At 41.9% G+C, this 27,649-nt stretch overlaps 1 protein-coding gene across 10 annotated transcripts in view; it reads right to left on the minus strand.

Moving 5' to 3' along the window:
• LOC132404288 (sialate:O-sulfotransferase 2-like) overlaps positions 1 to 27,649 on the minus strand; it is a 530,890-nt gene that overhangs the window by 88,041 nt on the left and 415,200 nt on the right. For all 10 annotated transcript variants that reach the window (XR_009515484.1, XR_009515487.1, XR_009515486.1 and 7 more), the window contains exons 5-7: positions 15,077 to 15,198; positions 3,510 to 3,684; positions 1,867 to 2,031 (exon numbers count right to left, since the gene is read on the minus strand). Coding sequence is in view for 6 of the 10 variants with exons in the window: in XM_059988464.1 (XP_059844447.1) it covers positions 1,867 to 2,031; positions 3,510 to 3,684; positions 15,077 to 15,198 (462 nt within the window). In the remaining 4 variants the exon portion in view is untranslated. The remainder of the gene's footprint in view (positions 1 to 1,866; positions 2,032 to 3,509; positions 3,685 to 15,076; positions 15,199 to 27,649) is intronic.

The following is a 27,649-nucleotide window of genomic DNA, read 5'->3' on the forward strand; positions in this document are numbered from 1 at the left end:
ATGACAGAATCTGCAACAGGTTGGTTCTGGGAAGTCTGCTGTTTATGGTGCTTTCTATTGGCCTTAAAAGGAGTCTTCAGAGAAAGATATAAAGAGTGGAAGATGATTGCTTGAGCTCTGAGAGTAGCTCCACAATAGGTTATTTTATTCACTTTGTTACCACTGAAGAGCTTCTTTTTCTTGCTTGAGAGAGCCCCTGCAATAGCAGGACACATAGACAACAGATCCAGCTGCAATTTTGCCTTTGACCAACCACAATGTTGCCTCCTGCAAAGCCCCTTTCCACTGAAATTCCTGGAGAACCCAAGTTACAGGGAAAGATTGAAAGACTGACTTTATTCACTGAAGCATAGGAGAAGAGGGGAGATTTGATAGGGGTACACAAAATTATGAGGGGTATAGATAGGGTAAATGCTAGTAGGTTTTTTCCACTGAGATTCGGTGAAACTAGAACTAGAGGTCATGGGTTAGGGGTGAAAGGGGAACATGAGGGGGTGGTTCTTCACTAAGAGAGTGGTGAGACAGTGGAATGAGCTGCCAGTGGAAATGGTGGACGTGTGTTTGATGTCAACATGATTGGTACATGAATGAAAGGGAATGGAGGATTATGGTCTGGATAGTTGATGGGACAAGGCAGAATAATAGATTGGCACAGATTAGATGGGCTGAAGGGTCTGTTTCTGTGCTGTAGTGTTCTATGACTATGAAATACAATACAATAGGGTTTTTTAAGAGCCTGTTAGATAGAACTAGAAAAATAGAGGGCTATGCACTAGGGAAATTCTAGGCTGTCTCTAGAGTAGGCTACATGGTTGGCACAGCATTGTGGGCCGAAGGGCCTGTACTGTGCTGTAAATTTCTATGTTCTGAGAAAGGACAACAAATAGCATGAGAGGGACAAAATAGACCTTGCTCAATTTAATTAGGTTATGGTGTGAAGTCAGCAAAGCAACACCAGTCAGAGGAGGAAGGAGAGGACAGGAGGAGATCAACAGTTCTGCAAGCTGCCCTTGCTCTGTGCTCACTGGGAGTGAAAATGCCACTTCATTTTTTGCACTGAGATATTAGATACATTGAGTCAGCCCAGTTACAAGTAAGCATAGAAAATTTGGAACAATACATAGGTTTTGTTGTACTTCTTTGAGATCACTTATTTTAGTGCAGGTGGAGCTATTTACATTGACAATAGCCTGTATTTAGATAGTCGCCTTAATTTACAAATATAATCCTGTATTAATAAACAAGGTGTGACACAGAATCATGCAGGGATGTTTTATATGTCTGGTGACTAACAGATGAATTTCAAACATTGAGAGAATGGCAGAGAGGAAAGGAAAAAAGAAAAAAGAGAGAATGGGAGGCAGAGAGAGAGAGAGATAGAGAGTGAGAGGTGGGAGAGAGAGCTGGAGAGAAAGCGAGAGAGAGACAGAGACATAGAGAAAGTGAGAAAGGGAGAGAGAGGAGACAGAGAGAAGAAGATTGAGAAGAAGAGAGAGAGCAAGCGCACACAAGAGAGAGAGAGAGGAGGGCGAGGAGAAAGAGAAAGATGCAGAGATGTGATGGGGTGGGTGAAGAGTTCTAGAAGGCAGGAATATGGAAAGTACAGCTGCCAGTAGTGAAACAATGAACATGAGAAATAACTTGCTTGCTATGACACAGAGGCCTTTCAACCCATCCTGTCCATGCCAGCTCCTAGCTAAGCAAACCCATGGATAGCGGCATGGCAGTGACCATGATCAAACAACAATTTTGCTTTAGCCTTCTTCTGCATCAGGACTCAGAATCCTATCTGGAGATACTTGTTGGGCCTTGAACCCAAGTTCTAATTCCATCTCAGGAGGAGCACCTCTGGAGCAAGGATCCTACCTTTGTTGTAGAGGGAGCCATCAAAGTAATAGCTGCCCGTGTAGTAGCCTGTGGTGAGCTCCATCAGGTGACGGCTCCACGTGTTCCCCGCTCCTGGGAAGCTGGCCAAGGCCACAAGGCGCTTTGAACGTATGGGCAGAAACCGCCGGTCCATGCAACGGTTATCTGTAAGAACAATTACACATTAAATATCACAGCAGGTCCTTTGAGTCCGTTCCTTTCAGTAAGATCACGATTAATGCTACACAAGAAATAAGGATCTCAACAAGTGATGACAACATGTGGTGGCGGGGGTGGGGAGGTGGTTGGTGGGAGAGAAGGGATTATCAACAAGTGAGAGGCACTGATGGAGGGTCTCAACCCAAGATGTTAGTAATTCCTTTCTCTCTATAGATTCTGCTATTGGTTTGCTTTTTTTTTATTCCAGATTCAAGGATCTCCATTTCTAATGTTAAACCTTGCCAAAATCCTGTCTGATCGAATTTCCTTAGTTCATCTACCAACCCATGAATATACCCAACTACTGATCATCCACAGCTCTTTGGAAGAATAGTCTTGATTGAAGAGGTTTCTCCTCAGACCCAAGTAGCTGATATCTTATCTTCAATCTGCACCTTCTGGCCCAGAGTCCCCAGCCAGAGTAGCATTATCTTGTCAATCCCATTCAGTTGAATAAGTTTACCTTTTACAACTCAAACTTATTGTTTGAAAAGCAACCTACTCATTACATATTGAGTAAGTAAATTGCCTCCAAGTTTCATATGTTTCAACAATTTCTGTGCTAAAACAATACTTCTTTGGCTGTAAAGCACATTGAAGCTTTCCATGTTTGTGAAGAGCGCTATAGAAATGTATATCTTTCTACCTTTTTACCATTTCTCAACATATGTGTGACCAAGTTATCAATGCTAGTTTCAGGGAAGCTCAATGTAACTAACATGGTAGATTCACATGGATGGAAGAGTAATGGAGGGCTATGTAGGAGGGAAGGGTTAGATTGGTTTGGAGTAGGTTAGAAAGTCAGCATAACATCTTGGGCTGAAAGGCCTGTACTGTTCTATGTTGAAAAACTGGTTGCAATATTGTCTGCTAAGGCAATATGAATGCAGAGGAATGCAAGAAGCTTCAGAGAGTAGTGGAATCAGCCCAATGCATCACAGGAATATCCCTCCCCAATACCTACATTGAGGGACAGCCCTAAGTAGCCAACAATATCATTAAAGATCCCTACCTTCTGGACTGTGACATCTTATCACAGCTACCATTGAGCAGGAGGTACCACTAGGTCCAAGAACAACTACTTCAACCAACTTACTGAACCAACCTGCATAATTCTAATCACTAGCTTATTATAACAACACCATGACCAGTGCAATACAATGGACATTCATTTTTGTTCTAATTGAGTTCCTTTATTATTATTATTATTATACTTTTATTGTCACCAATTGGTACTAGAGCATACAATCATCACAGTGATATTTGTTTCTGTGCTTTGCGCTCCCTAGCATAGTTTTGTCTAATTAATGTGTTCCTTGTGAATATTGTGTCTCTAATCCTACTCTGAGTAAGTTTTTCAATGCAGCTGTGTTAAATGTACTTGTGTATGCAACAATAAACTTGCTTTTGATTTTGAATCCTACCTTGCACTTGTGTTTGATAAACGACATAGTATTCTGCATTCCCACAGTGCTCGTATTCCTCACTGGTGCATTTCTGTGTGCATAGGTGTTCGTCCTCTGGATCGTGCAGTGTGAAATGCATGGTAGGAAAGCCGCAGTGACATGTTTCACCACCAAGCACAGCCAGGGTATAGTCCTGCGGAGAGAGTGGCTTCAGTACAAAATAAACCCTTATTTAAAGAAAAAATAGAACTTCTTCATATAAACACATCACTGTAGATTGAATCCTGAAACTTAGAACAGTACATCACAAGAACAGGCCTTTTGCTCCTTTATGCTGTGCTGAACTAATTAAATTAGTAATTAGAAGCTTAACAAAGCCTACACAGCTTAACAAACCCTTCTGCCTACACAGTAGCTGTATCCTTCAATACTTTATACGTTCATGTGCCCATCTAAGAGGTTCCTAAATGCCTATCCTGTTTGCTTCCACCAGCACCACTGGCAGAGACACCCAACACTCTCTGCAATAAAAACTTGCTCTGCATATCTCCTTTGAATTTACCCCCTTCTCATTTTATATGTATGCCCTCTAATATGAGACAATTTGACCATGGAATAAAAAAGGTACAGGCTATTCTATGCCTCTCAAGATCTACAGGTCTCCCCTCAGTCTCTGCAGCCCAGAGAAAACAACTTAAGTCTATCCAAACTCACCTTACAGCTGATGCCCTCTAATCCATGCAGAATCCTGGTGGATATCTTCTGCACCCTGTCCAAAATCTCCATACCCTTCCTCAAATGGGGTGATCAGAACTAGATGTCATACTGAGGATGTGGCCTGGATACAGCTTTATAAAGCTGCAACATATCTTATTGACTTGTATATGTGCTGTAGTACAGTAATGGTTAAGTTCCTTAACCATTAATCCAGGCACAGAAATTCAATGTCCATCAGGGTCACAGAAGACTTTCAATAAAAGTAATCAAATAAATCCAAATAAAAGATCTATTACTAATAGTGGTAAACTTGAATCTTAAAATGCAAGACACTTCTGATTCATTAAAGACCTTCACAGGAGGAAATCTGTCACCCTTATCCAATGTAGCTTATGTGTGACTCCAATCTCCTAACTGCTTCCACAATGATTTCACAATACATTCAGACAATAGATGTACGGCCACAAAAAAGGTTTATTGACCAGGCAACACGCTAATTGCAGACTGGAAGACAGGCTATTTATGACACTGTTACATTGATTGAGAAGCAAACATCCCAATTAGATCACAATGCAAACACATACACGTGCATGGAGAAAATAGTATGTTTCACTCTGAAAGGTACATCACAGAGACAGAAATAAATGCCCGTATGTTCACATCCTATTAATAAATGTAAGTTTTACAGCTTCCTCATCCAAAAAGAAATTCTCAGACATTTCTGTTGTCTCCCTTGGATTTTATGTGATCCCCCTTACTCCAAGCCTTCTTCCATCTCTGAAAAGTAAAAGTCAAAGGTCGCCTCATTGCAGGAATGATGTGAAGGCTTTGGAGAGGTTTACCAGATGTTGCCTGGATTAGAGTGTATTTGCTATAAGAAGAGGTTGGATAAACCTGGGTTGTGTCCTCTGGAGTTGCAGAGACTATGGGGAAACCTGATACGGGTTTATAAGATTATGAGAGGCATAGATAGAATGGACAGGCAGTACCTTGACCTCAGGATCGAAATGTCTAATACTAGAAGGTATGCATTTAAGGTGAGACGGTTCAATTCAAAGGAGATGTATGGGACAAAAATTTTATCAGAGAGTGGTGGGTGCCTGGAATGTGGGTTGACAGGGTGGAATGGACACCATGGAGGCATCTCAAAGGCTCTTAAATAGGAGCATGAATGTGCAGAGAATGGAGGCAAATGGACCTTGGTGGAGGCAGAAGAGATCAATTTAGTTAGACATTTATTTATTAATGTCATTAGTTTGGCTCAATATTGCAGGCCAAGGGGCCTGTTCCTGTGCTGTACTTTCTCTGGTCTATGTTATACATATCTGAGTCACTGTGTGATGCACCATCAATAACTCACACTGAGACATAAGGCGAGATATCGGCTTTTATTGACTGGAAGAAGGAACCAGGAGTGAGTGTCTATCATACTATGTCCTGGAGACTGAGGCCGAGCGTCAGGCCTCAGATCGCCTTTATACAGGGGCCTGTGGGAGGAGCCACAGGAGCATTCAGCAGGGGGCGTGTCCAGACAGGCACATAGTTCACCACACTGTGTCACTCCAGAGAACAGGTGGCATGGTAGCATAACGCTTCATATTATCAGCCATCAGGGTTCAGTTCCCACCTCTGTCTGTAAGGGCTCTATACATTCTCCCCCTGACCGTGTAGGTTTCCTCTGGGTTCTCCGGTTTCCTCCCACATTCCAAAGACGTACAGGTTAGGCTTAGTGAGTTGTGGGCATACTATGTTAGCATTGGAAGCATGATGACACTTGCAAGCTGCCCCCAGCGCATCTTTGGATTGTGTTGGCAAATTATGCAATCACTGTATGTTCTGATGTGCCAACTAATACTAATCTTCATCTTTACATTGCATAAGCTAGCTGATGCTTCTGTAAAAGAAATGAGATGTGGGAGAACCATTCAAACTTCCGAGTTCAAAGTAAGTATATATGACTGTATACTACCTTGAGAGTCAGCTTCTTGCAGATATTCACAATAGAACAAAGAAATGAAAAACTATACACAAAGACTGACAATTAATGTACAAAAGAAGACAGAGTGTGATTATATAACAAGAAATAATAATAATAATAAATAAATAAATAAATAAATGATACTGAGAACATGAGTTGCAGAGTCCTTGAGAGTGATGTCGAATCAGTTCAGAGTTGAGGTGAGTGAAGTTGTCTGTGGTGGTTCAGGAACCTGATTAATACACCTTCCTGAACCTGGTGGTGTGGAAACTGTAAAGCCCATGTACCTCCTGTTGACAAATACAATTCTATCACATTACCTGAAGAAAAACTGGGGAAATTTATGCCAACAATATCGCTCCCTATAAACCTCAGATGCCAAAAAACAGCATTTACACACATTGCTATATGTGGCAGCTTGTTGAGTATCCACATGTCTTACAGTTTAACTATGGGCAGCACAGGGATGTAACTAGTAGGGTTAGTATTTCATGTCTCTATCAATGCAGCTTCAACCCTAACCTTCGGTGCTATCAGTGCAAAGTTTGCACGTTGTCCCTATGGCCTTGCGGGCATTCTCAAGCTTCCTCCCATATACTAATGACATGTAGGTTGAAGGGTGTCAATTGTCTCCTGTAAATTGCTTCTAGTGTGCGGGTAGGTGGTGGAATTTGGGTAGTTAATGTTATCCAGAATTAATTAGAGAGCTTAAGGAAAAAGAACACTTAGGGGAAGTGATCATAATACAATTGAGTACACCCTGAAATTTGAGAAGGAGAAGCTCAAGTCAGATGTATCAGTATTACAGTGGAGTAGAAGAAATTAAAGAGAAATGAGAAAGGAGTTGGCTAGAATTGATTGGAAAAGAACACTGGCAGGGATGATGGCAGAGCAGGAATAGTTGGGTTTTCTGGAAGCAATTCACAATTGATCACGGGACCGTCGCAGCAGGAGGAGGAGCGAGGGGCTCAGGAGAGTGCTGAGTGCTGGAAAGGAGCTGAGGAGCTGAGGTAAGTGTGCTTTAAAAGGAGTATGGAGGCAACTTAAGGGTTAAACAGAGTGTTGATTAGTTGATTAGAGGTAGTGAGTACTTGAGATAATTGGCAGGGACAAATAAAAGGAGGGGTAACTGAAGTAGAGTGGCCAGTGTGTGAGTGGCTCAGGGTAGGAGTGGAGCTTTGAGGCTGAGGCTGAGGCTGAGGCTGAGGCTGAGGCTGAGGCTGAGGCTGAGGCTGAGGCTGAGGCTGAGGCTGAGGCTGAGGCTGGTTCTGGTTCCGGTTCCTTTAATTCATTTAATTAACTTAGGAGTTGTCATAAGGGGGGTGTTGAGAATGGACCCAAATGCAAGACACAGACACTGAAGTACCAGGGAGAGGACTAGGTGTATCAAGAAAGCAAGGGAAGTGGGGAAGAAATGATGCTGGACAAGATGCAGGCCCTGGACAAGACTAGGAGACAGGGCATGGGCTAGGACTAAAGTAGGAAAGTGGGACTTGGATGAGGAACTAGGAACCTGGACAAGGACTCCGAGCCAGAGACTGGGCAGGGACCTGGAACCTGGGTCTTGACTCGGGCTCAGACTCTGGATCCAGGTGAGGACTGGATGTGGCAAGGCAACAGGACTGGACGTTGGGGCAGGAAGTGGGACTTCAGGGCTGGATGAGGACATGAAGCTCAGACTTGGACGAGGACATGAGGTTTAGACTTGGTCTTGATCGAGGGAAAGCAGGAATGCAGAGCTTAGGTTGAGAGAGAGCAAAGCAGAAGCAGGGAGAGGTGTAGCTGGACATGGACACTAGCCCTGGATGAGACCAGGACTCAGGGCCTAGGCTACAACTTGGACATGGACTGGAACCTCCTCGGAGCCTTGGACATGGACTGGAACCTCCTCGGAGCCTTGGACATGGACTGGAACCTCCATGGAGCCTTGGACTTGAGCACAGGAACACAGAGCCGGGACCCCTCCTTGGGGACAGGACATGGGGCTGGGATTTATACATGGACACTAAACACAGGGCCACAAAGAGACAGTTCCAAGCTCAATGATAGATAGTTCCTCCTGTTGGCATGGCAAGGCTCCGGTCTCACCCTGGTGGCTGAACTTGATGGCGATACAGCCGAGGATGCAAGTGTGGGTAGCTATCAGGGCAACAGGCCAGGCTTCAGAGGGAAGGAAGGGAACAATCCAGCCTTGGGGTAATGGCAAAGACGGCCTGACTTACCCAACGGAGGCAAGGACAGGAAGGGACAGATCCCACCGTAGGGTAATGGTAAGAACTAGAAATAGGAAGATAATGCAACTAGAAAAGCAAAGCTTACAAAAGGTTCAGAGAGCTAGGTAATGTTAGCGATCTAGAAGATTATAAGGCTAAAAGGAAGGGACTTAAGAAGGAAATTAGGAGAGCCCGATGGGCCATGAGAAGGCCTTGGCGGGCAGGATTAAGGAAAACCCCAAGGCATTCTACAAGTATGTGGAGAGCAAGAGGATAAGATGTGAAAGAATAGGACCTATCAAGTGTGACAGTGGGAAAGTGTGTATGGAACCAGAGGAAATAGCAGAGGTACTTAACGAATACTTTACTTCAGTATTCCCTATGGAAAAGGATCTCAGTGATTGTAGGGATGACTTGCAGCAGACTGAAAAGCTTGAGCATGTAGATATTAAGAACGACGATGTGCTGGAGCTTTTGGAAAGCATCAAGTTGGATATGTCACTGGGACTGGATGAGATGTCCCCCAAGCTACTGTGGGAGGCGAGGGAGGAGATTGCTGAGCCTCTGGCGATGATCTTTGTATCATCAATGGGGACGGGGGAGATTCTGGAGGATTGGAGGGTTGTGGATGTTGTTCCTTTATTCAAGAAAAGGAGTAGAGATAGCCCATGAAATTATAGACCAGTGAGTCTTACCTCAGTGGTTGATAAGTTGATGGAGAAGATCCTGAGAGACAGGATTTATGACCATTTGGAGAGGTATAATATGATTAGGAATAGTCAGCGTGGCTTTGTCAAGGGCATGTCGTGCCTTACGAGCTTGATTGAACTTTTTCAGGATGTGACTAAACACATTGATGAAGGAAGAGCAGTAGATGTAGTGTATATGGATTTCAGCAAGGTATTTGATAAGGTACCCCATGTGAGACTTCTTGAGAAAGTAAGGAGGCATGGGATCCAAGGGTACATTGCTTTGTGGATCCAGAACTGGCTTGTCCACAGAAATCAGAGTGGTTGTAGACGGGTCATATTCTTCATGGAGGTTTGTCACCAGTAGAGTGCCTCAAGGATCTGTTCTGGGTCTCTTACTCTTCATGATTTTTATATATGACCTGGATGAGGAAGTGGAGGGATGGGTTAGTAAATTTGCTGATGACACAAAAGTTGAAGGTGTTGTGGATAGTGTGGAGGGCTGTCAGAGGTTACAGTGGGACATTGATAGGATGCAAAACTGGGCTGAGAAGTGGCAGATGGAGTTTAACGCAGATAAGTGTGAAGTGGTTCATATTGTTAGATCAAATATGATAGCAGGATATAGTATTAATGGTAAGACTCTTGGCAGTGTGGAGGATCAGAGAGATCTTGGGATCCAAGTCCATAGGATGCTCAAAGCTGCTGCGCAGGTTGACCCTGTGGTTAAGAAGGTGTATGGTGCAGTGGCCTTCATCAATCGTGGAATTGAATTTAGGAGCCGAGAGTTAAAGTTGCAGCTATTTTGGACCCTGGTCAGACCCCACTTCGAATATTCTGCTCATGTCTGGTTGCCTCACTACAGGAAGGATGTGGAAGCCATAGAAAGGGTGCAGAGGAGATTTACAAGGATGTTTCCTGGATTGGGGAGCCTGCCTTATGAGAATAGGTTGAGTGAACTCAGCCTTTTCTCCTTGGAGCAAAGGAGGATGAGAGATGACCTGATAGAGGTGTAAAAGATGATGAGAGGCATTGATAGTGTGGATAGTCAGAGGCTGAAATGGTTGCCACAAGAGGACACAGGTTTAAGGTGCTGGGGAGTAGGTACAGAGGAGATGTCAGGGGTAAGTTTTTTACTCAGAGTGGTGAGTGCGTGGAATGGGCTGCCAGCAACGGTGGTGCTAGGGTAAGATAGGGTCTTTTAAGAAACTTTTGGATAGGTACATGGAGCTTAGAAAAATAGAGGGCTATAGGTAAGCCTATTAATTTCTAAGGTAGGGACTTGTTCGGCAGAACTTTGTGGGCTGAAGGGCCTGTGTTGTGTTGTAGGTTTCCTATGTTTCTGAATACATGGCTAAGGAGGGCTTCATGTTTCTGGACAATTGGGCTTTGTTCCAAGGAAGGTTGGGCCTGTTCTGACAGGACGGTTTCCACTTGTACTGGAGGGGGTCTAGCATCCTTGCAGATGGATTTTCTAGTGCTGCTCCGGGGGGTTTAAACTAGATTTGCAGGGGGAGGGGAACCAGAGTGTTGGAGCAGATAGTGATGTGGAAAGGATAAAGGTGATGTGAGGACTGCATGTATAGACAGAAATCAAAGGTTTGTACTCGATAGAAATGTTCTCAGGTGCATCTATTTTAATGCAAGGAGTATTGTAGGTAAGGCAGATGAGCTTGGAGCGTGGATTGGCACGTGGGATTACGACATTATTGCTAATAGTGTGACTTGGTTGCAGGAGGGACAGGATTGGTAGCTTAATGTTCCGGGATTCCGTTGTTTCAGACGTGATAGAGGGGGAGGGATGAAAGGGGGAGGAGTGGAATTACTAGTCAGGGAAAATATCACAGTTGTATGTAGACAGGACAGCCCGGAGGGCTCATCTACAGAGGCCATATGGGTGGAGCTGAGGAATGGGAAAGGTGTGACCACACTAATAGGGTTGTATTATGCAATACATGAGGATGCAATACTTGATCTCTTATTCGGGAACCAGACGGGTCAGGTGACAGAAGTATGTGTAGGCAAACATTTTGGGTCTAGTGACCATAATATCATTAGTTTTAAGTTAATTATGGATAAGGTCTCGATGGTCTGGTCCTCCAGTTGAGGTTCTAAATTGAAGAAGGGCCAATTTGTGGAAATGAGAAATGATCTAGGAAGAGTAGATTGGGATAAGTTGTTTTTTGGCAAGGATGTGTTTAGTAAGTGGAAGGCCTTCAAAAGTGAAAGTTTGAGTGCAAGAGTTTGCATGTTCCTCCAGGATTATAGGGAAAGTTAACAGGTATAGGGAACCTTGCCTTTCAAGCGATATTGGCAATCTGGTTAAGAAAAAGAGGTGTATAGCAGATATAGGCAACAAGGAACAAATAAGTACTTGAAGAGTATAGAAAATGTAAGAAAATACTAAAGAAGGAAATCAGGAAGGCAAAAAAGAAGACATGAGGTTGCTTTGGCAGATAATGTGAAGGTAAACTGAAGGATTTCTACAAGTATATTAAGAGGAAAAGGATAGAAAAGGACAAAATTAGTCTTCAGGAGTTCAGTTACAGGGAAAGATTGAACAGGTTAGGATTTTATTCCTTGGAGTGTAGAAGAATGAGGGGGGATTTGATAGAGGTCAACAAAATTGAGGGATATAGACAGAGTAAATGCGAGTAGGCTCTTTCCACCTAGATTAAGAGAGATAAATACAAGAGGACATGGCTTTAGGGTGAAAGGGGAGAGTTTTAGGGGGAACTTCTTCACTCAGGGTGGTGGGAGTGTGGAATGAGCTGCCATCTGATGTGGTAAATGTGGGCTCACTCTTAAGTTTTAAGAATAAATTGGATAGATACATGGATGGGAGAGGTCTGGAGGGTTGTGGACTGGGTGCAGGTCAATGGGACTAGTGGAATAAAGCTTCAACACAGAATAAAAGGGTTGAATGGCCTGCTTTCTGTGCTGTAGTGTTCTATGGTGCAAAGGAAGGCACAGGATGTATACATCCCAAAGAGAAAGAAGAATTCTAAAGGCAAGATGACAAGTGGCAAACACGAGAAGTAACAAAGTTAACGTTAAAGCCAAAGAGGGCATATAATAGGGCAAAAATTAGTGGGTAGTTAGAATATTGGGAAGCTTTTAAGAAACAACAGAAGGCAATTAAAAACAATAGTCATTAAGAAGGCATCGAGGGAATGCAAAAGTAAACTAGCCAATATTAAAGAGGAGACTAAAAGTTTCTTCAGATACATAAAGTGTAAAAGAGAGATGAGAGTGGATATTGGACCACGGGAAAATGATGCTAGAGAGGTAGTAATAGAGGACAGGAAAATGGCAGATGAACTGAATAAGTATTTTGCATCAGTCTTCACTGTGGAAGGCACTAGCAGTATGGTGGAAGTTCCATGAGTCAGGAATCATGCAGTTACCATTACTAGAGAGAAGGTTGTTGGGAAACTGAAAGGTCTGAAGATAGGTAAGTCATCTCAATCAGATGGTGTACACTTCAGGGTTCTGAAAAGGATGGCTGAAGAGACTGTGGAGACATTACTAATGATCTTTCAAGAATCACTAGATTCTGGAATGGTTCCAGAAGACTGGAAAATTACAAATGTCACTCCACTCTTCAAGAAAGGAGAGAAGTAGGAGAAGGTAAAGTATAGGCTGGCTAGTCTGACCTCAGTGGTTAGAAAGATGTTGGAGTTGATTATTAAGGATGAGGTCACAGGGTACTTGGAGGTAAATGATAAAATATGTTGTAGTCAGTATGGATTCCTCAAGGGAAAATCTTGCCTGACAAACCTGTTTTAATTCTTTGAAGAAATAACAAGCAGGATATACAAAACAGAATAAGTTGATGTTGTGTACTTGGATTTTCAGAAGGCCTTTGTCAAGATGCCACACATGAAGCTGCTTAACAAATTATGAGCCCATGGTATTACAGTAAAGATTCTAACATGGAGAAAGCAGTGGCTAATTGGCAGAAAGCAAAGAGTGGGAGTAAAGGGAGCCTTTTTCTGGAAGTCTACCAGTGACTAGTAGTGTTCCATAGGGGTCTATGTTGGGGCCACTTCTTTTCACATTATATGTCAATGATTTGGATGATAGAATCAATGGCTTTGTTGCAAAGCTTGCAGAAAATATGACGATGGGTGGAGGGACAGGTAGTTTTATGAAAGTGGAGAGGCTGCAGATTAGGAGAACAGGCAAAGAAATGGCAGATGGAATACAGTGTCAGCAAATGTATGGTCATGTACTTCAGTAGAAGAAATGAAAGGGTAGTCTATTTTCTAAATGGAGAGAAAATACAATAAACTGAAACCCAGACAGACTTGGGAGTCCTTGTGCAGGATTCCCTAAAGGTTAATTTGCAGGTTGTGACTGTGGTGAGGAAGGCAAATGCAATGTTAGTAGTCATTTCAAGATTAAAATATAAAAGCAAGGCTGTAATGTTGAGATTTTTAAAAGCACTGGTGAAGCCTTATTTGGAGTATTATGAGCAGGTTTGGGCCCCTTATCCTAGGAAGGACATTCTGAAACTGGAGAGAGTTCAAAGGAGGTTCACTGAAATGTTTCCAGGATTGAATGGCTTGTCATGTAAGGAGCATTTGATGGCTCTGGACCTGTATTCACTCAAATTCAGAAGAATGAGGGGTGACCACATTGAAACCTATTGAATGGTGAACACTTTGGCTGAGAGGATGTTTGCTATAATGGGAGTGTATAAGTCCAGAGGACACAGCCTCTGAATAAGGGTGCATCTTTTAATAATAGAGATGAGGAGGAATTTCTTTAGCTGGTGAATGGTGAATCTGGAATTCATTGCCAAAGGCAGCTGTGGAGGCTAAGTCTTTATGTATATTTAATGCAGATGTTGATAGATCCCTTAATTGGTCAGGGCATGAAGGGATGCGTGGGGAAGGCAGAAAATTGGAGCTGAGGGGAAAAATGGATCAGCTATGACAAAGTGGTGGAGGAGACTTGGAAGGTCAAATGGCCTAGTTCTTCTCCTATATCTTATGGTCTTAACATGGGGAGAATAAAATAAGATGTGTAGGATTACTGTATGTATTGTGTGTTACTCAGGATTAGTGTAAAGATGAGTTTTTGATGATTGGTGCAGACTAGGTGGACAGAAGGATTTGCTTCTGTTCGCTATCATTATGACTGGAAAAAGTAACTACACTTCAAGAGTCTCAGAATATCCTGAGATCACCCAAAGCCTTGCCTAAGTCAACATACTTATCTTTCTTTCAAAAAGACAGATTCAATTTATCTCAACAGGAGGGTGGTTCCCATACAATACCATGAATACTATATCTAAATGTAATGTTTCAGAAAGCAATGCAAAAATCAATAGACTTTAAAAGCTGTATGGACAGATGAAACATGGCAACTTGATTTCAAATTTATGAAGCTCTAATACAATTGGTGCATTAGTTGTGCTGCCCGTATCTGATTACTGGCTTAGCAAGTAGGATGAATCACTGCTCAGTGGGATTGCTTCACTCGGCTGAGCACATCTCCAATTAAGGACAGAGTAATAGAATGGTTAAGATAGTAGACAAGTATCAAGAGACTTGTATTGTTAGGTTCAAGTCCTGTCAAGGCAGGAGAAGAACCAAAACTCAAGCAATTAAATAGCAATTGCCCAAAGCAATCAAATGTTCTATTCTAGAGAAAAAACTGACTTGATTTTTCATAAATTCTAGGTTGCAGGTTCAGGAACAGTTATTACCTTTCAACCACCAGGCTCCTGACCCATTGTGGAAGACTTTACTCAACTCAACACTGAACTGATCCTACAACTTTCACCTTGTCTATGCCTCTCATCACTTTATCAGCTTCTATCAGGTCTCCCCTAGGCATCTGACACTCCTGAAAGAAACAATCCATGTTTATCTAACCTCTTATGCCTTCTTATCAGAGGACTGGCAGCAATGTCAAGAGTTAATGCCAAATCTGTCAGTGGATACCTACTCCAGTGTAAATGAATGTTTTGCGAGTTACCTTCTCAGTACAGTAGTCCACACACTTATCCACAGACATATTCGGCAAGATGCTGCTGGTTGGCAGGGCAAGGGAAACACTGTCTGGTCTTTTAAAACATCCTCGGAACAAGGCATTCCCATCTGCAACCGGACATCAAAGATGAAGGGAAAACAGCATGAATATTATGCACTCTTTTATCTCTATGTTGTAACTATGTGCTTAATGGTTAATAGTCTACAAAGCTTGAAAGGAAAAGAAGCCAACTTTATGCTAACACCACACAATTGTGAGCACTAAACAGACATTGCAGTGTGTTGTAGACACAGCTCAGTCCCATGAAAACCATCCTTCCTCCTCCACTTCTGAAACATAATCAAAGGCCTAACTTGTCCTAGCCATTCTCTTTTCTGCCTGTTTCATTGGCTGAAGGTTCAAAAGCTTGAAAACACACATCGCCAGATTCAAGGACACCAGGCACCTCTCTACTGTTATTAGACTATTGAACTGAATTCTTGTGTGATAAAGGTGAACTCTTGACCTCAAAATCTACTTCAACATGGCCCTTCTACCTTATTGTCTGCCTGTACTACACTTCCTCTGAAGCTGTTATACTTTGTTTTGCATTGTTATTATTTTACCTTGTTCATTGTGTAATGAATTGATCTGTATGAACAGTATTCAGGACAAGCTTTTCTCTGTATCTCAGTAAACGTGACAATAACAAACCAATTCCAATTCAGTGAATCTGACAATGGAATCAACAGACACTGAATGTTGAGGGCCCCTTGTGGTCACAAAGATGACTAAATTGAGGATGCATTAGAAAATCATGGAGCAAATGTTTCCCGTTCACCCAACCCTAGAGATATGATCTCAAGAATCAGGAGATGTGGGGATGACTGTGCAGGGATCCTGGAAGCAGATGTCGATGACACTGGTGGGTCTTGAAGCAAGGTAGACATTCTGGGATTGTTAATGCTCCTGCCAGCTATCCTGAGAAGAGAGGAAGGTGAGAAACCAGTCAGCAAATTGGCAGCAACACATTAAAAATGCTGGAGGGATTCAGCAGAACTGCAGAATCTCTTGCATTTAGCAAATTGGCAAAATCTTTTTAGGCATAGAAATAACTATATCTTCATCTTTTGATTAGATTAATTACAGTCATAGTATTGTAAGCCCTAAACAAGGCCCTTCAGCCCATCAAGTCAGGAAGCTATTCTTCCATGCCTTGCCTATTCAAGTGCCTGTCGAAAAGCCTCATCAACATAGTAACTGTATCTGATTGTACCACCTTTTCTAGCATTACATTCCAGATATCAAGTAAATCTCTGTTTTAAAAAAAATGTTCCCCTTAACTTGTGTGCTGTTTTTGGAAGCTTGCTGTGTATCCACATTACTTATAGTACAGCAGTGCAAGACACAGGTATACAACTGGAAAAAGATGAATGTCACATTTCCAGTAATCTAGGTTCAACCCTGACCTTTGATGCTGTAGGTGTGGAGCTTGCATGTTCTCACTGTGGCCATGTGGGCTTCTTCAGCATCCACCTATGTAGCAATGACGTGCAGGTTGGAGGATGTCAATTGTCCACTGTAAATTGCTCGTAGCATGCAGGTAAATAATAGAATCTGGGGGTAGTTGATGTTAATGTGGGGAGAATAAAATGGGTTGGGTAGATTAGTGCAAAAGTAGCAACTGCTCACTTTAACCAGATGCCCTCTTGTTTTTAGAAGGAGGCCTTCAACTATCTGCCCCTTCTGTGCCTCTCATAACCTTTTATTCTTCTGTCAGGTCAACCCTCAGCCTCCTCTTGTCCAAGGAAAGCAAACTCAACATCTCCAAATATAGCTGTGAATTTTGTAGTTCAATATAATAGGTGGCAAGCCAGAACAATGAGTTGAATGTAAACACAAATAAATTTATTGGGGCTAATTGAGCTTCAGTATATTTTAAGCAAATTAAGTATTAGTGAGTAACACATACAAAATGCTGGAGGAACTCAGCAGGTTGGGCAGCACATATGCAGGGTAAAAACAGTTGATGTTTTTAGTGGAGATCATCAAGTTTCAGCTGAAAACATTGACTGTTTATTCCTTTCCATAGATGCTGCCCAACCTGCTGAGATCCTCCAGCATTTTGTGTTAGTCTGGATTACCAGCATCTACAGAACCTCTTGTGCTTATTAAGTATTAATGAAGATGAAGTTGTATGAAATTGTAAGATGTTTATTAATTTGCCATGTTAGATGATACCCTCTCGAGGCAGGGGGATCAACATGAAAGACCAGCATTTAATGTTCTTGTAGAGAGTAGGGAGCTGCCTTCAGAAAATCCTATCAGGAGGCCACTCTGCCTATTGAGTACATGCTGGCCATCAGATGTCAGAGGAGGTCACTAAAAATATTGGAACAATGCTGTCCATCTTTAGGATAATACAATCTGTCCTATTCACCACTCTTTCCCTATAGCTCTTGTATTCCCTCTTCGATTCCCTTTCAAGAGGCCCTGATAGGCTCTGGTGCCACTGCTCCTGCATCTGTGTACTGCAGCTGATCACCCTGTACAAGGAAATCTTGCTTCACTCCTCACCTTCGCCACTGCTTGTGTTTTTTGACCTTCACTTTGAGATTGCATTCCTCAGTCTTTGAGGCAATCAGAGTACAAGTAGGGCACGTGGCCTCTCAAGCCTGCCCTGCCCTGCCCTGCTCAGAGTTCCCTTTTGAAAAACACTATGGGACTATTGAAAGAAAACCTTCAAGCCATCTTAAAAGTTTATTCCCCAGGCAGTTAATCTCTTTTACCATTCTAAATAGATCCTGACCCCCCTTTATCTCTTACCTCAGTCACTGCACTTTGAATCACTACTTATAATGCTGTTTACATTGAAAATAAATTCTGGCATTTATATATTTATGCACTTTTATTTGATTCCTTTAACTTGTAACTTTATTTTAATATAATTCTCTATTTTTTTATCGTTGATGTTTTAGCTGTATGTTGTATCAACACACCACAGCAAATTCCAAACACATGCAAATGTATCTAATGAATAAAGTCAATTCTTGATACAATTATGGCTGACCTGTCCCAGGCTTCAACTTCTTTCTATACTAGGGCAGGCTTCAATTCCCTGATCATTCAAAACATCCACAATCTCTGGGGAAGAGGGTTGCGGAGAATCAGCACCATCTGAGAAGAAATTTCTTTACAGTATATCTCAGATTTAATTGACTCACCCTTATCTTGTAAAACTATGCTTTCATTCAAGATTCACCCATCACTGGAAACATTGCAACTTTATCTTGTGCCCTCACAGAATTATATACATTTCTATAAAATCAACTCTTTGTTAAGCTCCAAGGAATTCAGAACTTGTCAAATATGTGGGTGGAGCATTGGCTAATCAGCAGAAAACTGAGAATGGGAATAAGGGGATCCTATTCTGGCTGGCTGCTGGTTACCAGTGGAGTTCCACAGGGTGGAAGTTGGGACCGCTGCTTTTTACGATGTATGTTAATGATTTGGACTATGGGATTAATGGATTTGTAGCTAAATTTAATGATGAGGTGGAGGAGCAGGTAGTGTTGAGGAAACAGAGCCTGCATAAATAGCTTAGGTGAATGGGAAAAGTGGCAAATGAAATAAAATGTTGGAAAATGTATGGCCATGCACTTTGGCGGAAGAAATAAATGGACAGTATTATTTGGATGGGGAGAGTATTCGAGATGCAAAGGGACTTGGGAGTCCTTGTACAGGATACCCTAAAGGTTAACCTCCAGGTTCAGTTGGTGGTGCAGAAGGCAAATGCAATGTTGGCATTCATTTCTAGAGGTATAGAATATAAGAGTGGGGATGTGATGTTGAGGCTCTTTCAGGCACTCGTGAGATCACACTTGGAGTATTGTGTGCAGTATTGGGCTCTTTACTTTAGAAAGGGTATACTGACAATGGAGAGGGTTCAGAGAAGATTCACAAGAATAATTCCAAGAATGCAAGGGTTACCATATGAGGAATTTCTGGCACTTCTTGGGCTGTATTCCCTGGAGATCAGGAGAATGAGGGGGGATCTCATAGAAACATTCCGAATGTTAAAAGGCCTGAACAGATTAGATATGGCAAAGTTTTTTCCCATGGTAGGGGAGTCTAGGACAAGAGGGCATGACTTCAGGATTGAAGGACGTCCATTTAGAACAGAGATGTGGAGAAATTACTTTAGTCAGATGGTGGTAAATCTGTGAAATTTGTTGCCACAGGCAGCTGTGGAGGCCAAGCCAATTGGTGCATTTAAGGCAGAGATAGAAGGTTCTTGATTAGCCAGGGCATCAAAGGGTATGGGTAGAAGGCAGGGGAGTGGGGATGACTGGAAGAGTTGGATCAGGCCATGATTGAATGGTGGAACTGACTTGACAGGCCTAATGGCCTACTTCTGCTCCTATATGTTATGGTCTTATATCAACAGACTAGAATCAAATCTCTTTAGGCTAACCTTCCAGTGCAGTACTAAGGGTCCACTACATTTTCCTTTAATATTGTATTCATATAAGATGCCAGACCAAGTTGCTCACCAAGTTGGGTGTGAGCATCTCTATATGCCATACAGTTTCAGTACTGAAGTCATAAATTGCATGTACCAGATACTAATTGGCCCCAGCCGTAGAAGGACATCTACAGAGTGAAAGAATGATGTCAGGACGGGGTGTCACACACTGAAAGATAAGTCAACACGACCATATGACATAGGAGCAGAATTAGGCCATTTGGCCCTTCGAGACTGCTCCACCATTCAATTATGGTCCCCCTCTATTTTCTCTTTCTACCCCAGGCTATTTCCTTTTCCCCATAACTCTGATGCCCTTATTAATCATGAACCTATCAATCCTCACTTTAAATATAATTAATAACTTGGCTTCCATAGCTGTCTGTGGCAATGAATTCCACAGATTCACCACCCTCTGGCTAAAGAAATTTCTCCTCATCTACATTCTAAAGGGATGTTCTTCTATTCTGATTCTGTACCCACTGGTCCTCGACCTGTCCATTATTTGAAACATCCTCTGCATGTCCACTCTATCTAGACCTTTCAACATTTAACAGATTTCAGTGAGATCCCCCCTCATTCTTTTAAGCGCCAGTGAGTACAGGAGTGGCATAGTAGGCAGCAGCTAGTACAACGCTATAGCATTGCTAGCAACCTGGGTTCAATTTTGGCCCCTGTCTTTAAAGGGTTTTTATATTTTCCCTGTGTGTTTCCTCCAGGGGCTCCAGTTTCCTCCAACATTCCAAATACGTATGTGCTAGTAGATTAATGGTCAAATGGGTGCAATTGGGCGGCTTGGGCTTGTTGGGTTGGAAGGACCTGTTACTGTGCTGTACCTCTAAGTAAATAAATACAGGCTCAGAGCCATCAAACATGCTTCATTCATTAACCCTTTCATTCATGGAATCATTCTCATAAACCTCCTCTGGATTCTCTCCAATGGCAGCACATCCTCTCTGAGATAAGGGGCCCAAAACTGTTCACAATATTTCAAGAGTGGTCTCACCAATGCCTTATAAACCACACGATACTTCCTTTATATGAGACTCAGGCTTTGCTAAGTAATTATGACAAATGCTGCACTGTAGCAATAGTGAAATAAAAATCAGATACATTAAGTATGTGTAAAATTATAGACACAAGAGAATCTGCAGATGTTGGAAACCGAGAAAAACCTACACACAAAATGCTTCAGAAACTCTATAGATCAGGCACATCCATGAAGGGGAATAAACAGCTGATATTATGGGCCAAGACCTTTCTTCAGGTAAGATTTTAAAGAAGAAAATCCTTTTATCTTTAAATAGAGGGTTATTACTCTTTCTTTCTGTACATTTGTAAATGAAGTTGAATCTAAGCTGCTTGGAAACTGATGAAACAGCAGACAAAACAGTGAATGGAGGGACAGTTTTCCATTTTGTGTTAATGATTTTAATGATTTGTATTCGACAAATCAGCATCCTCCTTCAACTCCAATTTTACTGGCTTCCCTCACTCTGCTATGAAGCGTTAAATCAGTTTCTTTTCCTTGCATTTTCACAAACTGCTAATGAAATCACTGGCTGTTAAACGTGTAACATTCGCTGAATGCAATCTCATCAGCAGGAATGAATAAAGAAACACAACAGTGTGCACCTGCATTAATGCTGCTTTAACACTTTATAAGCAGATAATGAGCCACTTAACCCAGATTAATGATAAGTGGTTCCATCCCCACACACTACGGTATGGTTGATGTGCAGGCAGCGAATCATACCCATTATTTCCTGAACTCAAGTTTCAGATCAATTTTGCTACTGGACCCTACTTCAAACTCAAACCCCTCCATTTTGCCCCCTCCCTTCCAAATCTAACACAATTCTAATCACACACAAAATACTGGAGACCTGGATGTGGGGGTAGAAGGGTGGGTTGGCAAGTTTGCAGACAACACAAAGGTTGGTGGTGTTGCAGATAGTGTAGAGAATTGTCGAAGATTGCAGAGAGACATTGATAGGATGCTGGAGTGGGCTGAGAAGAGGCAGATGGAGTTCAACCCAGAGAAGTGTGAGGTGGTACACTTTTGAAGGACAAACTCCAAGGCAGAGTACAAAGTAAATGGCAGGATACTTGGTAATGTGGAGGAGCAGAGGGATCTGAGGGTACTTGTCCACAGATCCCTGAAAGTTGCCTCACAGGTAGATAGGGTAGTTAAGAAAGCTTATGGGGTGTTAGCTTTCATAAGTCGAGGGATAGAGTTTAAGAGACGCGATGTAATGATGCAGCTCTATAAAACTCTAGTTAGGCCACACTTGGAGTACTGTGTCCAGTTCTGGTCACTTCAGTATAGGAAGGATGTGGAAGCATTGGAAAGGGTACAGAGGAGATTTACCAGGATGCTAACTGGTTTAGAGAGTATGGATTATGATCAGAGATTAAAGGAGCTAGGGATTTACTCTTTGGAAAGGAGGAGGCGGAGGAGAGGAGACATGATAGAGGAATATTAAGATATTAGGAAGAATAGATAGAGTGGACAGCCAGCGCCTCTTCCCCAGGGCACCACTGCTCAATACAAGAGGACATGGCTTAAGGTAAGGGGAGGGAAGTTCAAGGGGGATATTAGAGGAAGGTCTTTCACTCAGAGAGTGGTTGGTGCGTGGAATGCACTGCCTCAGTCAGTGGTGGAGGCAGATACACTAGTGAAGTTTAAGAGACTACTAGACAGGTATATGGAGGAATTTAAGGTGGGGGGTTATATGGCAGGGTTTGAGGGTTGGCTCAACATTGCGGGCTGAAAGGCCTGTAATGTGCTGTACAATTCTATGTTCTATGAAACTCAGCTGATCAGACAACATTAGTCTCATTGAAGGGTCTTGGCCTGAAATACTGACTGTTCTTTTCCTCCATAGAGGATTTTTGACCCTCTGAGTTCCTCCTATATTTTTTGTGTGTTTGGATTTCCAATGTTTGCAAAATCTCCTGTGTCTACAGTGCTAAATAACAACAATATATGCTTGGTGGCCATTTTATTAAATGCCTCCTAATAAAGTGGCCACTGGGTGGACGTTCGTGGTTTTCTGCTGTGGTAGCCCAACCACTCAAAGGTTCAATGTGCTGCGCATTCAGAGAAACTCTTCTGTATACCGCTGTTGTAATACGTGGGTATGTGAGTTACTGGCACCTACCTGTCAGCTTGAACCCGTCTGATTATTCTCCTCTGACCCCTTTCATTAACCAAGTGTTTTCACCCGCAGAACTAACACTCACTGGATTTTTTTTTTGTTTTTCGCATGATTCTTTGTAAATTCTAGACACTGTTGTGGATGTTCTGTGAAAATCCTAGGAGATCAGCAGCTTCTGAGGTACTCAAATTGCCCAATCATTCCATAGTCAAAATTACTTAGGTCACATTTCTTCCCCATTCTGATGATTGGTTTGAACAACAACTGAACCTCTTGGTCATGTCGGCATGCTTTTATGCGTTAAGTTGCTGCCACATGATTGGCTGATTATTTATTTGTATTAAAGAGCAGGTGCACAGGTGTACCTAATAAAGTGGCTACTGAGTGTAGAGTCACAGAATCACACTCCATGGAAATGGTCTGTGTTCCACTCTACCTTAGCACATGTAACAATATCAAATTACCAAATTATCAATAGTGAACAAGAAGTCTGCTTTGCATCATCCTTCAAGACTTATCTTACCAACAGAAAGAAAACTGTAGCGACGTAGAGGTTCTTTTCTCTGGGACTTACTCCTAAACAGAATGGGGGAGTGAAAGAGCAACTGAGGTGGAGTACCAGCATCTGATAACACGTGAAGCAGGGATGTGGAAGAGTGACAGCCATTGGTGGATACATGTCTGTATCACCATTTTTTTTCCACAGATACACAGTAGAGAGCATCCTGACATACTGCATCAATGACTGGAACAGACAGAAGGGCTCAGAAGCAAGAGGTCAAAACTGTCCAGTGCATCTCTGGCACAGCCTAGCTACCATCAAGGACATATATACAGAGAGGTGTCAGAAAAAGGCCAGCAATGTCATGAAGGATCTTACCCACTCTGCTCATCTCATCAAGGAAGAGCGACGATTTATCCATGCCAGGACCACCAGACTCAAAAACAGTTACTTTCCCCAAGCAGTAAGACTGATCAGCACTTCCATCCACCCACTAACCCACCCTTCACACCCTCCCCCAACACCACTACTTTATTATTTCCTGACGAAGGCACCTTGTGTACAGACACTCCTAGCCTAGTATCAATTTATGGATAATCAATCACTTCATATTTATTGTGTATTAGTTCTATTATTGTGTTCTTTATTTTACTGTGTTTTTTTGTGCTGCACTGGATCCAGAGTAACAATTATTTTGTTCTCGTTGACAATTTCTGCATGTGCTGGTAGAGACATTAAACAATCCATTGAAGCATTGAATCTTAAATTGTCCACCAGGTTTTATCTCAACAGAAATGGAAATTTGTAGAGATATAGAGTCTCATCTCATCTCCTAAAGGATCGGGGTGGAAAAGAGCAACACAGGAGTAACAACATCTGATTATGCAAGAGGCAGGAATGTGGAGGAGTGGCAGCCGTTGGTTGATGCATGTCCAAATCTCCATCAAAGAAAAATACCCCTTTAAAGCCTTTAGCAGCTGTTGCCCATGTTACTGGAGTGTTTCCTCTATTCCTGTGAGCCATTCTGAAGTAATATTCTGTACATTAATTGAAGGAGTTGATCATGTCATTCTAGTGAGTCAGTGAATAAATGCTAATGTACGCCTCAGAGGAGAAGCAAATTACAGAAAATGATGCATTAAATAACAATCATTACAATCTACTTTAACTAAGGTATTCAAAATTAAATTACATTTCACTTAGTCAGTGTCATGCAAACAAATTAACACGTGTGCTACTCCACACAGAGATTTATTTGAGGCTAGTATTGCTTGATTGAATTCTTGGAAAATCACAAAGTGGTCAAAATACTTCTGATGCGTTTGCTTTTTGCTTTATTCTGTGGTTTCTGCTCTGGTGTCAGTCCTGCCCCAGTGGGTCAGACCTTTGTTCTGTTGAGGAGATGTGTATCTTCCTCCAGAGACTTAGGAAAGTAAATGCCTAGACTGACTAGGAGGTGCACTTACTGAATGAGCAGCTAGTGTTCTGGACCACTGGTTCAGAGGCATGAGTTTGAATCCCACCACGGCAGCTGGGGACTTCAACTCATTAAATAAATCTGACATTAAAGTGTAACTCAGTAACAGTGACAGTAAAACTACTGGACTATTGTAAAAACCCATCTGGTTCACAAATGGCTTCTGCTTTGCACTCAAGTACTCTTACCAATCATAAAAAGTAGCTGAATGAGCAGTTGAATCACTAAGACATTTCAGGTTATGGACCAAATGCTGGTCCATGGGATTAGTATAGATAAGTACTTGATAGTCAATGTGAACTTCGCTCAACTTCACTTGCCCCATTATTGAAATGTTCCCACAAACTATGGACTCACATTCAAGGATTCTTCATCTCATGTTCTTGATATCTATTGCTTATTTTTTATTATTATTATTATGATTATTATTTATTTTTGTATTTGCACAGCTTGTTTTTTTTAAAACACATTGGTTGAACTCCCAAGTTGGTGTGCTCTTTCATTGATTCTATCATGGATATTGCTCTATCATGGATTTATTGAATATGCCCTCAAGAAAATGTATCTCAGGGTTGTATAGAGTGACATATATGTACTTTGGTAATATAATTACTTTGAACTTTAAACCTTGAACCTTGAGAATGATGGTCCAAGGGGCTTATTTCCCTGTTCTATGACTCTCTGTGACTAACTGGATGCCACGGATAACTTAACAACTCTTTATTGAGATATTAAGTGTGGCTGTAGTTCTTATAATGTTTAAAATCTCTAGGATTGATCTATCATCTATTTATTTATGTAGATATACAGCACAGGACAAGCCCTTCCAGCCTAGTGACCCACATACCTATTTAACCCTAGTCAAATCACACACAATTTACACTTTACAATTAACATCTTTGGAATGTGGGAGGATGGAGTACCTGGAGAACCTGCAGTTCATGGGAGAATGCACAAACTCCTTACAGACAGTGCTGGAATTAAATTCCAAATTCCGCAACGCTCCGAGCTGTAATTGCACTGCACTAACTGCTGTATCCTGTGGCATCCCACTTCAGTAAAAGGCAAACAACTTAGTCTAGAGTCAACTGCACCACATGGAAGATGTAATTAAACAAATTTAATTAGTCTTCTGTTGAAATCTTCAAAGATGAGTAATGCACAGACCAATAAGGGGAATTAATTTATCAACAATTCTAATTAAAGAAAAGTCACCAGTGTGACCTATAAATCAACTCCAGCAAAAGTGTGCTGGCAAATCAATTGCCCAGGAGGAGGATGTCTTTAATGGGAAGCTGAGACAGCCAAGAGATTGCTGATACAGTATATGGCAAGTCGTTTCCCTGGTGGAATGACACTTCACTGAACAAGTATAATTGTTGTCAAGAAAGAACTTAACACACAAAACCCTTCTAGTTTTCCTTTTTCCTTTTGTAATTTTATCAAGGCAATGGAAATAAATTATGAGCTGCACTTGTTTTGCATTCAGCTGACAGAAAGGATCCTCAGTTGGCTCTGGAGAGGTTTTTCAAAGCCTTCACAACACCACAACAATCTGCATTTACATAGAGACTGAACTATTTTAAGGTGATTCACTGGAACATCATAAACAACCAGAAAAAAATTGACCAGGTCAAGTAAGAAGATAATCCAGATGGCATAACCTCAGCCGAAAAGGTACATTTTTGTAAATACACCATCTTACTTACAGATGTTACACTGCTGGTGTTTAGGGCAGAAATGTAAGTTCCCACCTCTGGCAGTATTCAGGGCTTCCGTAAGACCATAAAATATAGGAGTGGAATTAGGCCATTTTGGCTCATCAAGTCTGTTCTGTCATTCAAGCATAGCTGATGCATTTCCCCTCTCAGCCTCAATCTCCTGCCTTCTCACATTATCTATTTATCTATCCAGGCCTTGATCACTCAGGAACATATCAACTTCTGCCTTAAATATACATTAAGAGTTGGTCCCCAAAGTTGCCTGTGGCAATGAATTCAACAGATACACCGGTCTCTGGCTAAGGATTTCCTCCTCATCTCCGTTCTACTAGGGTGCTCCTCTATTCTCAGGCTGTGTCCTCTGGTCTTAGGCTCTCCCACCATCCTCTCCACATTCATTTGATCAAGGCCTTTCAGCATTCAATAGGATTCAATGAGGTCACCCCTTATTCCTCTGAATTCCAGTGAATACAGATACAGAGCAATCAAACACTCTTCATATGACAAGCCATTCAATCCTGGAATCATTTTCGTAAACCTCTTTTGAACTCTCTCAAGTTTTAGCACATCCTTTCTAAGACAAGGGGCCCAAAATTTCTCTCAATACTCCAACTAAGGCCGCACCAGTGATTTATAAAGTTTGAACATTACATCCTTGCTTTTATATTCTGGTCTTCTTGAAATGGATGCTAACATTGCATTTGCCTTCTTCACCATAGACTCAACCTGCAAATTAACATTTAGGGAATCCTGCACAAGTACTCCCAAGTCCCTTTACACTTCAGTTTTTTGCATTTTCTCTCCATAGTCTGTTTTATTTCTTCTACCAAAATTCATGACCATACACTTCCTAACACTGTATTCCATCTGCAATTTCTTTGCCTATTCTCCTAATCTGACAAAATCCTTCTGAGGCCTCTCTACTTCCGCAAAACTACCTGCTCCTCCACCTATCTTCATATCATCTGCAAACTTTGCAACAAAGCTGTCAATTTCATCATCCAAATCATTGATGTATAATGTAAAAAGAATCGGTCCCAACACAGACCCCTGTGGAACATCACTAGTCACCGGCAGCTAGCCAGGAAAGGCTCCACTTTTTGTCTCCTGCCGATCAGCCACTGCTTTATCTATGCTAGAATCTTTCTTTTAATCATACCTTGTCAAAGGCCTTTTGAAAATCCAAGTACACA

Source organism: Hypanus sabinus, chromosome 13 (genome assembly GCF_030144855.1).
Source record: "Hypanus sabinus isolate sHypSab1 chromosome 13, sHypSab1.hap1, whole genome shotgun sequence".
Taxonomy (NCBI): domain Eukaryota; kingdom Metazoa; phylum Chordata; class Chondrichthyes; order Myliobatiformes; family Dasyatidae; genus Hypanus; species Hypanus sabinus.